At 48.3% G+C, this 13578-nt stretch overlaps 1 protein-coding gene across 1 annotated transcript in view; it reads right to left on the reverse strand.

The window, feature by feature from the left end:
- Positions 1 to 13578, reverse strand: part of CACNG8 (calcium channel, voltage-dependent, gamma subunit 8) — a 23960-nt gene that overhangs the window by 10052 nt on the left and 330 nt on the right. The window contains exons 2-5 of the mRNA XM_008583812.1: positions 13216 to 13563; positions 3589 to 3672; positions 2126 to 2266; positions 549 to 592 (exon numbers count right to left, since the gene is read on the reverse strand). Of these exons, the coding sequence (XP_008582034.1) occupies positions 549 to 592; positions 2126 to 2266; positions 3589 to 3672; positions 13216 to 13563 (617 nt within the window). The remainder of the gene's footprint in view (positions 1 to 548; positions 593 to 2125; positions 2267 to 3588; positions 3673 to 13215; positions 13564 to 13578) is intronic.

Raw genomic sequence — 13578 nt, forward strand, 5'->3', positions numbered from 1 at the left:
CCCCCCCCCCCCCCCCCCGCGGTCCCGTACAGGCCACACCCCCTGACCCTCCTGCCCTCCACCCCTGCCCTAGATGGGCCAAGTCCCACCCAAGGTGCTATAAACGCCTTGCTCGCTGGACCGGGCCCTGCCCTAGCTGGTCTAAATTTGCCCCAAACTTGGTAGAACGCGGCGTTATAACACCGAGGTCAAGGGCTCGGATGCCCTCACCCACCAGCCGCCAAACAAAACAAAACAAAAAATAAAATCTGCCCCACATCGTCTAGGGCCCACCCCTCTGTTGATCTAAACCCCACCCCCAGTTGGTCCAGGCCCCATCCCCAGATAATCTAGACTCTGCATCCCGGATGGGCTAAGCCCCACCCCTAGCTAGCCCAGGTTCCAACTCTGCTGGACGAAACACTGGTCTACTCTCTGCCCTAGGTGGTCTAGAACACCCTTCCCGCAGTGGTCCAGACCCCGCCCTGGTTGACCCAAACCCCACCCTAGATGGTCCAAACTCTTCCCCAGCTAGTCCAGGCCCCACCCCCAGATGCTCTGAACCTCACCTCCAGGTAGTCCAGGCCCAGCACTTGCTGGTCTAAAATCACCCCTGATGAGATGGTCCCAACCAGGGTTTCCAGGCCTGCCCTAGTTGGTCTAACTTCACCCTTCATATTATAAACCTGGATTTTCCCCTGCCCCTACCTCTGCTTGTTTGAACTGTTAATGTTGTAATCCCACTCTGACTGTCTAGGCCCTCCCATTACTGATCGAAATTCTCCCTTCGTGATATAATCCCAGCCTGACTATGCTAGGCCCTCCCCTGCCGCTCTAAAATTTGCCTTTATTAGAAAATTGTCTCCCCCTCTACTCTAGGCCCCATATCTCCAGGTTGCCAAACCATGCCCCCTGAGGGTCTAGGCCAGGCTTCTCCCCTGTCCCAGGTCTAGCTAGTGCCGCCTTTCAGGTCCTCCAAGCCCCGCCCCCTGCAGATCTAGACCCATCACCAAAGAACACCCTGCTCTTTAAATATACTAAGTCTTGGGCTGGCCCGTGGCTCACTAGGGAGAGTGCGGTGCTGATAACACCAAGGCCACGGTTTCGGATCCTACATAGGGATGGCCGGTCGGCTCACTGGCTGAGCGTGGTGCTCACAACACCAAGCCAAGGGTTGAGATCCCCTTACTGGTCATCTTATTAAATAAATAAATAAGTAAATCCTCCTCCCTTCTCATCTGTATTCCACCGTTTCAAAGAAGCTCTGCCCCCTGGAATTTTCCAACACTACTCATTTAGGATAGAAAGGAAGTCTAACCCGTTAATAGTTTGCCTCTTGAGTCTTCCAGTCCTTGCTCTCTAGGCCCTAGATGTTGAGATGGCCAATCCCAGATTCTGGTCTTGGTCCAGCCTCGTGAATCAGCCAGATTGACGCTCTGAGCCTTTAATGGTATAACCTCTCCCCCTTTGAATTTTCCAGGCACAGCACCTTCTTTTCTAGCCTCTCCTCCTCAAAATGGCAACGGACCCAGGCCCACCCTGTCTCCTAGACCAGCTCCTTTAGTTTCCCCTTCCTGGGTCCGGATGGTTTCCGAGGCCAATCCCTTTCCTGGAACCACCAGGGTCTACGAGGTCCCGCCCCTTTAAACAGACCGGCTCCTCCCCATCGCCTCCAAACCATTCTCCCTCTCCTGGCTCCTCCCCGCAATGCTCAGCCCTCCTCCCTATCCGAAAGACTCCGATTCTGTCACAAGGTCCCACCCCCTTGCCCAAACTCCTCCCCTCTGTCTCCAGGAACGCGGAATTTGGAACCTAAGCGTCCGGAATCCCTGATTAAGCGCCAGACACCTGTCTGTGCTGGTTCACTTCGGAAGACTACACCGACCTTACCCAGCGGGTGGCGACGGAGATAGGAAGAGCCTAGGAAAGCTCGGGCCCCACGGGGCGCTCGGGGCAGGGTAGCTTTGCAGACACAGACACAGACACACACACACACTTTGCAGACACACACACACACACACTTTGCAGACACACACATACACACACACTTTGCAGACACACACACTTTGCACACACACACACACACGTGCGCGCGCGCGCGCGGGTGCACCGCCCGGATCCGCCGCCCCCTCCCTCTGCCCCTCACCTGCTGCAACGAACAGGATTCCTGCGCCCAGAATGATGTTCCTCTTGGACTTGTAGACGCGGGAGGCTGCCACGCACACGCCCCCGAGCAGCAGCAGGATGGCGCTAAGGATGGGGAAGATGCTGGAGGCCCGGACAACTCCTGCGGGGGTGGAAGGAAATAAAAGGGGGGGGGGGCGTTCAGACGCGGCCGCCTGCGACCCCGGTGCGCTGCGCCTCCTGCCTGCTTCGGTCTCCGTTTCTCTCGCTAGTTCTCTAACTCTCCTTCTCTGTGTTGTTATTTTATTATTTTGCCCCATTCTCTCTCCTGTTTTTAAAATTTCTGTTTCTCGATCTGATTTTCTCTCCCTCTTTTTCTTCGTCTTTTTCTCTCTTCCTCGGTCTATTTTTCTCTCTCCTGGCATATTTTCCCCTCTATTTCTCTGAATCACTCTCACTATTTTTCTCTCAACTTATCTGCTGATCCTCTCCCTTCCTCTCTTTTACTTTTTCGCCCCGCCCTTCCCTTCCTCTCCCGCGAATCTTTTTTCTTTCCCGAGCCCCCTTGCTGGCAAATCTGTTACTGCCCCTCCACCTCTCCCCTCTCTGTCTCACTTCGTCTGTCTCTCTGGGTTTCTCTCTCCCTGTCTCTGTCTCCCTCCTCCCCGTCCCTTTTCTGCCTGAATTCATCTGTCTTTCTGGGTTTTTCTTCTCTCTTTTCTTCTTCTTCCTGCCTCTGTCTCTCCCTCCCTTTTCTGCCTGACTTAACCTGTTTCTGAGTTTCCTTTTCTTCTTTTTCTTACTCTGTTGCCGCCCCCCCCCCTTTTTCTGCGTGACTTCATCCATCTTTCTCCCTCTTTCCTCTCATCCCCCTCCCCTTTATGGCTGGCTTCATCTCTCTGGGTCGTTCTCTTTCTCCCTCCCCCCTTATCTCTCCTTTCTCTCTCTTTCATCTCTCTCTCTTTCTCCCTTCGTGTCGCTCTCTCTGCAGTCCTTTCCACCCACCCCTAAACCCCCCGGCACCCAGATCTTGCCAGGTGCACCTGGCTGAAGTCGCAACCAATCACAATTCAGGATTTGCCGCGTTCTCTGGATAGTTACCAATCGCAACACAGGCTTCCCCCGCCAGCTCCCGAGAGTGGCCAGTCCCCGCCGCAGATTGCCCCACAGCCCAGGGCGCAGTGGCCAATCCCAGCCCGGGAAACTACAACCAGTCACAGCGCAGAGTTACCGCGAATGCCAAAGAGACGAAGGCGGCCAATCAGCGCCCAGGATCCCCCCTCAGCCCGCCCCAAGGTGAAAGGAGAGGGGCGGGAGAGAGACCACTGGGCCAATCTGGAACCAGAGGATCTCAGCATCTGAACTTGGATTGGCTGGGAGGCGAACCTCTGCGTGTCGATCCAAGTGCCCCAGTCCCTCCTCCGGCCCCTTTCACGCCCTCCAGGCCTGGCAGGACCCCCGAGTCTGTCCCGGGCCCCCACGTACGGAGCAGATACTCCGCGCTGTCATGGTCGTAGTCCGTGTCCTCCGGGAAATGATTGATCTTGACGCAGACGCCTCTTTTCAACCCTGGAGGTGGGGTGGGGACGGGGGAGTGGGGGTGAGGACTTCAGAGTTGGGGGCGGGGCACCCCCTTCCCCAAACCGCTTCTTTCTCTGGGCTGATTGGGAGATAGAAAGTCTTAGCTCCAGAGCCTGTCTCGTGGTGCGAGATAAACTTTCAACTCTGTGGACTCAGTTTCCTCACCTGTTTAAGAAAGAAAGAAAAGAAAGGAAGATAGAGAAAGAGAGAGGGAAAGAGGGAGGGAGAAGGGAGGAAGGGAGAAAGGAAGGAAGGAACTTATAAGGCCACAAGGACCGTTACACTGTAACCTGGACTGAGTCACCCAACTTCTCTGGGCTTCGGTTTCCCCCTCCAAAAGAAGGAGGGTGTTGGTTTTAATAATGTCAAGGCGACCTTCTAACTCTAAATATTTGAGAAATCTAAAAATGTGTGGTAACACAAAAAAGGGGCTACGGATGGCGATGAGGACTACATTTCCCATGAGACCATGGGAAGTCTTAAGTTCAATTGAGAGGGGAGAAAGGCCCTAGTGAATGATGGGAATTGTAGTCTCTTCAGTCCTGAGTCTAAAGAGCAATTCCTAGTGTCTCCTTGCGGAACCTGGAATCCTCCGGAGAGAGGAGGAGTTGAAGCAAGCAGAGGCGTGTGAGGGGGAGGAGTATACCTCTAGAAGTCATGCAGTCTCACCCCCTTGCATCCTGGAATCCCCTCTTCAGTTCCTCATCCTCATACCCTTTGGGAACCTATCTTCTCATCTGTGGGGACAGTTTCTGTTCTACTACCTCTAGCACATAGCTGGAGAAAATAAACATAAATATAAATACGAGTATAAATGTAAGTATTTAAAATATTTAGTTTCCTCAACTCTCCAATCTCCCTCCAACCTCCAGGCCTTTGCCTATGCTGTGGAACATTCTGCTCACATACTTTGCTGATGTAATACCTACCCTGCAGTGGACATTAAGGGCACCTCCTTGAGGAATGTTTCCCTAGACACACACACACGCACACATTTATCCCACCAAAGCTGAATCGGTTACTCCCTGTGCTGCCCCCTTTAAAACATGCATCAAGTTGATTTATAATCTTTTTCATCCTCAAGAAGCTGGGAGTTCCTAGAGAGAAAGGGCACAGAGTGTGATTCCTCTGTGTGTCCTGAGCATTTCCTGGCACTGGGCCTAGCACACAGGAGGCCTCAAGAAATGAGTATTGAAAAAAAAAAAAGTAGTGGGTGTTGAATGAATGAATAGGTAAATGAATGTAAGGATGACATGACAGAAGGGGAGATCAGAGGCAGACTATGACAAGCACAGGAAAACAGGGAAAGGAATAGAGATAAAGGAAAGAATTGGGAAGAATGAATATAAGACAGTGAGTAATACCAGTAAGAGTTAACATTAAGTGCTTCTTAGGTAGATTAACTCATTTTATACTCCCAAGAGTCCCATGAAACATATGATGTTGTCAGTGTCTTACGGTGGCCAAATGGTAAGTATTGGAGCCACACGGCTTCAATAGGAAGCCTGACTCCACCACTTCCTTATTCTATGACCTTGTTGGCATTATATAGGCCAACTTGCTTCTGTTCTCTCACCTATAAAAAATGGAAAAATAGGACCTACCTTATGGGGTTGAGGTGAGGTTTGGATTCAGGTAAAAAGATTTAGCATTTTGCCTGGAGCACAATTAAGTTCTTAGTTGAGAGCAGTTGATATATTGTACCCATTGTCCTGATGTGGAAACTGAGGCATAGAAAGCGTTCATCATTTCACAGCTGATGGGTGGTAAAAGCAGAAATCAAACACACAGCAAAATAAAAATTCAAACACACACAACTGGAATGTAAGCATCTGGGCTGTTCACCACTGTATTCCCAGCATCTGGAACAATGCCCACACACAGTAAATGCTTAATAAATATTTTTAATGAAAGAATGATTGAATGGGCCAACAAGCACATGAAAAGATGCTCAACATCACTAATCAGTAGGAAAATGTAACTGAAACCACAATGAGATACCGTCTTATACTCATTAGCATGACTACTATAAAAAATGAAAAATAAAAAAAAAATAAGTGTTGGCAAGGAGGTGCAGAAATTGAAACCCTTGTGCACTGTTAGTAGAAATATAAAATGGTGCAGTGGCTATGGAAAGAAGTATGGAGTTTTCTTAAAAATTAAAAATAGAGGGCATGAAAATCAAGTACGATATATTTTGAGAAGTAAGATAAAATTAAATTAAAAAAATCAAAAATAGAATTATCATATGATCTAGCAATTTCATTTCTGGGTATATACAACAAAATTGAAAGCAGGAACTCGAATGATATTTGTACACTCATGTTCATAGTAACATTATTCACAATAGCCAAAAGGTTGAAACAACCCAAACGCCCATCAAACGATGAATGGGTAAACAAAATGTGACATATACATACAATGGAATATTACTCAGCTTCAAAAAGAAAGAGGATTATGACACATGCTATAATATAGATGAACCTCGAGGACATTATACTAAATGAAATAAGCCAGTAAAAAGGACAAATATGGTATGATTCCACTTATATCAGGTACCTGAAGTAGTCAAATTCATAAAGCAAGAAAGGAAAATGGTGGTTGCCGGCAACTGGAGGAAGGGGGAATGCAGAATTGTTTAATAGGTACAGAGTTTTGGCTTTGCAAGATGAGAAGAATTCTGGAGATTGGCTGCACAACAATGTAAAAGTACTTAATATTACTCAATACTTTAAAAATGATTAAGATGGTAAATTCATGTTATATATATTTTACCGTAATTTTAAAAAATGAATGAATGAATGAATATATGACTCCCAAGTGCAAACTCTTAGCCATCAGCACATCCATCATGATGTGGTATAGGTCAGATTGTGGGTTCAAGTTGAGCATGTAAAGGACATGGCACACAGAATATCTCAACAGATTAGTGTTGACAGTAGTAATGATAACCAGCACTTACTGAGAACTAACCATGCACCAGACCATGCTCCAAGTATTTGACAGGCGGTTAATTAAATCACTCAATAGTTAGGACAAACCCTAGGAGGTAGGCAGTGACAGTATTCCTGCTTTACAAATGAGGAAACTGAGGCATAGAAAGTTGAAGTAGTTGCCCGGTCCCATGTGGATGGAAAGTCATGGGGAGAAGATTCAAGCACAGCTTGGTTTAGGAGGTCGGTAGGGTGGCTCCAGTGGTTACAGAGTATGGGTTCTGGAATCAAACTCTCTGCACTCACATCCCTGTGCTGCCACTTCCCAACTGTGTGGATTTTGGAACCCAAAGGTTCCTGAGCCTCTACTTCCTCATTGGTAAAATGAAGATGATCATATGACATTATAGGGTTTTGGTGAGATTTCAATGAACGTTAAGCATGAATACGTGGTAGTTATGCCAAATGCCTCTTTCTATAATCTGACCTGATTGTACTAGGAGGTTTTTAGGTACAAGGATGGCAGTGACATGGCCCTGAGTCTCCCCCAGGTCCTTCCTAGTGCAGAACCAGGTAGGCGAGGGTTAAGGGGCAAGGTTGCTGTGGTAGGTCACATGGAGAAACCAGTTCTAACAGGCTCTGCCCCTCACATACTTGGGTGGCCCAGGCTGAGTCACCTCCCCTTTCTGGCCATGGGCTTTCTGCCTGACAATCTTGGGTGGCCCAGGCTGAGTCACCTCCCCTTTCTGGCCATGGGCTTTCTGCCTGACAATCTTGGGTGGCCCAGGCTGAGTCACCTCCCCTTTCTGGCCATGGGCTTTCTGCCTGACAATCTAGAGAGATAATAATACCTTCCCCCTTGGTGCAATTGTGAGGATTCAATGGGATAATAAGGCAGGCAAACAGCTTAGCACAAGGGCTTTATGTAGTTGACACTAATAAATGGGGCTGTGGGTCCAAATCTTGAGTCCTGAGAGGACCTGGGAGTGTATCTGAGATTCCTAAAGAGGGAGCTTGAGCTGCGCTGTCTAGTGCAGACGTCACCAGCCCACCAATGGCTCCTGAGCTCTTAAAAAATGGCAATTGTGATGTGGTGTAAGGGTAAAATATGCACTGGATTTCAGACTCAATGTAAAAAAAAAAAGAGAGAGAACATATATTTTGTTGATAATTTTTTATAGATTACTTGTTTAAGTGAAAATATTTGGGCTATGCTGGGTTAAATAAAATATACTATTAACATTAAGTTCACCTGTTTCTTTTTATTTGCTATAATGTAGCTACTAGAAAAATTTTAATTATATATGCAGCCCCTGTTACATTTCTATTGGACAGTGCTGGGATGAAGGCTGGGACATCTGGGTTATGGAAAAGGAACTTAGGGCTTGGTCACCTGAATTCCTAATAATAACATTAAAAAGAACAAGAACAATAGTAATAGCAACAAAAACAAAATATAAACTATATAACCTAACCCTTATTTTGTGCCTCCTAGCCTTTTAATTGCTTTATGCATATTAACTCATCAAATCCTTCCCTGACCCTGTGAGTTGTGGGGTATTATGATCCTCATTTCCCTGATGATGGAAATGAGGCACAGAAAAATTAAATATGTGGCCGAGGTCATCCTGCTGTAGGTGGCGAACAGAAGGTAAACCAAATCGGTCTTGTTCTCAGAGTTTGTCTCAATTATTACATTCTACTGCATCTCTCAGAGAGACACTCCAAAAACATGGGAATTGAGCCCAAGAATTCCCAGGGACACAGTGACTTCTGGAGGCAATGGCTCAGAGGGTCCCATTTCTACACTCCTGGATCCCCGATGGGCTGGAAGCTGGTAGATTTGTTGCTTTGTTCTCCTAGGAAACAAAACAGACCTGGATTCAAGTGCAGACCCCACTACATATTAGCTGTGGGACCTTGGGCAAGTCACTTCACTTCTCTGAGACTTCACTTCCTCTTCTAGAAGATAGGAGTAATAATTGTATCTATTTTGCAGGGCCATTGTTAGCATTCAGTGACAAATGAATGACAATTATAGCAACAATAAAGTCAGCCCTCATTTACCCCCTCTTTGAAACACTAACTTCCTTTGGCTTCTGGGATAGCCACTTACCTGGTTTTCCCCAAATCTCTGTGGCCACTCCTTTCTCAACTCCCTTTGCTGGCTTCTTGTCATCTCCCCTACATTTTAACAATGTAGCTTCAGCCATTCAACTACTTTGTTTCTGTCTTTTCTCATTCTCTAAGCCACCTCATCCATCCATGTGCTGATGATCCTCAAATTTGTATCTCCAGCCTGGACTCTTCCCTGAACTCTAGCCTCATATATCATATCTCTAACAGCCTAGATCAGGGGTCAGCAAACTATAGCTCACAGGCCAAATTCAGCAAAGAATGGGTTTTACATTTATTTTTCTTTCTTTCTTCTTCTTCTTCTTCTTCTTCTTCTTTTTTTTTGCAGCTGACCTGTATGGGGATCCAAACTCTCGACCTTGGTGTTACAACATCACACTGTAACCAAGGGAGCTAACCAGCCAGCCCATTTTACATATTTTACATTTTTTTTAAATAAAAAAATGACTGGTAAGGGGATCTTAACCTTTGACTTGTTGTTTACAGCACCACGCTCTCCCAAGTGAGCTAACTGGCCATCCCTATATAGGAATCCGAACCCGTGGCCTTGGTGTTATCAGCACCGCACTCTCCCAAGTGAGCCATGGGCTGGCCTGACATATTTTACATTTTTTTTAAATAAAAAAATGACTGGTAAGGGGATCTTAACCTTTGACTTGTTGTTTACAGCACCACGCTCTCCCAAGTGAGCTAACTGGCCATCCCTATATAGGAATCCGAACCCGTGGCCTTGGTGTTATCAGCACCGCACTCTCCCAAGTGAGCCATGGGCTGGCCTGACATATTTTACATTTTTTAAATGATCCAGAAAATATCAAAAAGGAAGATTTCACAGCATGTGAAACTCAAATTTCAGTGTCCTTAAATGAAGATTAATCGGAACACAGCCACACGCACTCACTTACATATTGTCTCTGATTATTTCCAGGAATAATTGTGACAGAGACCATATGCTCCACAAAGCCTAAAATATTTCCTGTATGGTACTTTATAGACCCTTCACTATGTTGACCCCATCCTAGATGTTATCTCTTAATAGGCATCTTAAGTTTAACATGTCCAAAACTGAGCTGTGATATCTGTCCTTAAAATTAAATTAGAGGACTGGCTGGGTAAGCCAGTTGGTTAGAGTGAGATGTTGTACCACAAAGGTAGAGGGTTTGGATCCTTGTACCGGCCAGCCACCAATCAATCAATCAATCAATCAATAAGACAGAAGAAAATAAAAGAAATAAATAAAATACCTGCTGTTCCACTTTATGAATGGATCTCCCATTCTCAGGTGCTCAGGTCAAAACCTTAGAGTGGTGATTCTCAGCTAGGGGTAATTTTATCACCCATGGGACAGTTGACAATGTCTAGAGACAATTTACAATTTTGGTTATCAAAACGGGATAGTGCTGCTGGCATCTAGTGGGTAGAGTCCAAGAACGCTGTTGAACATACCACAACGCACAGGACAGCTTCCCCCTGACCATCCCACATGGAATTATCTGTCCTAAAATGTCAACAGTGCTGAAATTGAGAAATCCTGCTTTAGAGACACCCCTGACTCCTCTCTCTCATATCCCACAACTGCTCCATCAGCAATTCCTGCCTGTGGTAGCTTTAGAATATACTTCGAATTCAAACCACTTCCCAAACTCTACCGCTGCCAGCCTAGACAAGCTGCCTCCTGTTTTCCCTTTTGCCTTCCTTTTAGTTATTTCTCAACACAGCAGCAAGAGCCATCCTGTTAAAATTTGTCAGCTCATGTGACTCCTCTGCTCAAGAACCTCCAATGGCTCCCATCTCAGAGTAAAAAGTGAAGTCTTTTCTGGGACTGGGACCCTGTTACCTCTTTGACTGCACCTCCTACTACATTCTCCCCTTGTCACTCTGCCCCGGCCACACTGGCCTCCCCCTGGTGATCAAGCACACAGGCACACTTCCACCTCGAGGCCTTTGCATGTGCCGTTTCCACAGCCTGAAGTACTTTCCTCCAGATGTCCACATGCCTCCATTTCTCCCTTCCTTCAGACCTTCACTCACATGTCACCTGCTCAGTGAAGCTTTTCCTAACCTCCTTATCTGCACACACGTACCCCCAACATGTCCATCCCTTCCCTGCTCCTTTTCCTTCTTAGCACTCAGTTCCATCTAACACCCTAAATGTCTTATTTATTTATCTCTATTATTATCTCTCTCTCCCACTAGAATATAATATATATAAATGACAGAAATTTTCATCTTTTTGTTGTTGTTGTTGTTGTTGTTTTCCACTTCTGTAGCCCCAGAATCAAGAACAGTGCCTGGCACATAGTATAAACGCAGTAAGAACTGGTTGTTCAATGAATGAATAAATGAACGAATGGTAAACTTAATACATGCCACACACTGTCCTAGGGGTTTCATGATGCAAGCCCCACACTTGGCTTTGGACCTGGTGCTTGGTCAGACCAGTGAATGGACATGAACTCAGACATCCAAAGGAGAAAGGAAGTAACGTAACCAGAGAAGTGGGTGGAATGTGAGGCGATAGGGAATGGAGATGACAGTGGGGAAATGGAGACCCCCACTTGATCTGAAAAAGCAACTGCTACTCAGATTCAGCCAGTTGTGGTTAGTGCAGACGCAAGCCTGTTTTGTTGGAGCTTCTGATAGCTCAAAAGATGCCAGAAATCAGATCTTCAATGTGAAGTCTCCCCCTTTTTAAATGCTGGCAACTGATTCAGATTTTGGTTTCAGTTTTAAACACTTCACCAGCCAGACCGAATGGATCTGCAAACCCCATCCATCGGACCTGAGTTCTTCTCTTGGCTCTGCCCCTCTCACAGCTGGGTGACTGGGGGTGAACGCTTAACCTCTCTGAGTCTCAGTTTCCTCATCCCTGATGGGAAGGTGGCACCCACATCATAGGATTTAAATGAGACAATTAGCATTATTCCTGGCTTGTTATGAGTGCTCAGCAAGACAGAGGAGGAAGGGACAGAAGAAAAGAGGGAAAGGACTGGCCGTTTGTTTAGTTGGTTAGAACACAGTCTTGTAGGGCCGGCCCGTGGCTCACTCGGGAGAGTGCGGTGTTGATAACACCAAGGCTATGGGTTCGGATCCCATATAGGGATGGCCGGTTGGCTCACTGGCTGAGCGTGGTGCTGACAACACCAAGCCAAGGGTTGAGATCCCCTTACCGGTCATCTTAAAAAAAAAAAAAAAAAAGAACACAGCCTTGTAACACCAAGGTCAAGAGTTCGGATCCCCATACTGGCCACCAAAAAGAAAAAGAAAAAAGGAGAGGAACAAAAAAGAGAAGCAAAGGTATTTCAATCTTTTAGTGCCAAAGGAGCAACTTTGGGATTGCTAGTCCCGTTCCTTCGTGTTGTAGAGGATGGCTGTGAGGCTTAGGGAGGTGGAAACATGGCTGTCATGGCTGGGGGGAGGGATGGACAGATGAGCAGTGGGATTGGCACCCAGGACTCTTGTTTCTGAGCTCAGCACCTCCATGACGTGCACGAAACAAATATGGAGGCTAAGAGTGGGAAAGAGAAGGTGCCGGGGGTAGGGGTGGGGTGGGGGCAGAAGTCTTGGAAAAGTAGGGGAGACCGGAAGCAGAGGGATCTAGGTAGGAAAGGGACTGTGAGCGGGGCCATGAGAGTGAAGACTTAGAGTCAAAAAATGAGGCATCGAAGGAGAAAGAAGTAGAAGAAGACGTGCGTAGAGGGCAGCTGAAGTACATTCGTCTAAAAGAAAAAGGAGGGAAAGGACCTGGACGGGAGGTTGGGAGAAATCCTGATGGGAGATGAGACGGGGGGTGGTCACTGATGGGAAGAGACAAAGATCTGTAGGAGGAAAAGTGACAACAGAGAAAAGAGCACAGGTTCATGACTTATGTTGAGATAAGGCAGAAAGTTTGGGGGGAGCCACAGAGCCAAAGAGAAGAGGAAAGAGATGGAGAAGATGAGGAAGGGGCCATGACGGGGGACAAGAGAAGCCGGGGAATTCAGTGCCGGGGGAGAGCGTCGGGAGAGAGGATGCACCGGGGCATGAAGGAGATGCGACGGGCCGGCAGCTTTACAGGAGGAGCAGCAGCAAGATGAACGACGAGAGAGAGAAAGAGAAAGGACAGAGGGAGCCCTGAGTGCAGCAAGGCCAGGCCTGGGGAGAGGGACCGGGGAGAAATGCAACAGGGGCCGGAGGGGGAGGACGTGAGAGGAGGAGAGATAAGAGAAGGGGGTTCAGAGGGATGAGCTGGGGGCCCGGATGGGGTGCACCGCGCAGGGGAGCTCTGCATGTAGAGCGGAGTCGAAAGGAAGGGGGAGAAGTTCAGGGGCGGCGGGACTGAGGGATGAGACGCAGCAGGAGCACCTCGGGCAGAGACGGGGCACCAACGACGGCCGCGGGAGACAGGGGGACTGGGGACAGGGGAGCTCCGAGCCTGCAGGGGCTCGCGGGGGGACGCGAGGCCGGGCTCCGCGCGTCCTACCTTCCAGGCAGCAGATCCTCCAGAGGCCCGAGTGCGTGAGGCCGCCGGGGTCCTTCTTCTCGGAGGAGCCCGCGGCGCCGCGGTGGGCGGGCGCGTCGTCGCCGGCGGTGAGGTTGGTGGTGTTGCAGATGAAGGCGCGCGTGTACAGCCAGTAGTCGGTGCTGATGGCGATGGTCATGAGGCCGAAGGCGGCGAAGGCGCCCACCGTGGTCAGCAGCACCTGCACCCCCTTCTCGCACCAGAGACCCCGCTCTTCGTTCCAGCGCTTCAGCGACTCCAGTTTGACCACGGGCAGCCGGGGGGCCGTGGGCCACCACCGGGGCAGCGGGGGCGGGGCCGTGCCGGCGGCTGGGGGGGTCACAG

Source organism: Galeopterus variegatus, unplaced genomic scaffold (assembly GCF_000696425.1).
Source record: "Galeopterus variegatus unplaced genomic scaffold, G_variegatus-3.0.2 Scaffold3046, whole genome shotgun sequence".
Taxonomy (NCBI): domain Eukaryota; kingdom Metazoa; phylum Chordata; class Mammalia; order Dermoptera; family Cynocephalidae; genus Galeopterus; species Galeopterus variegatus.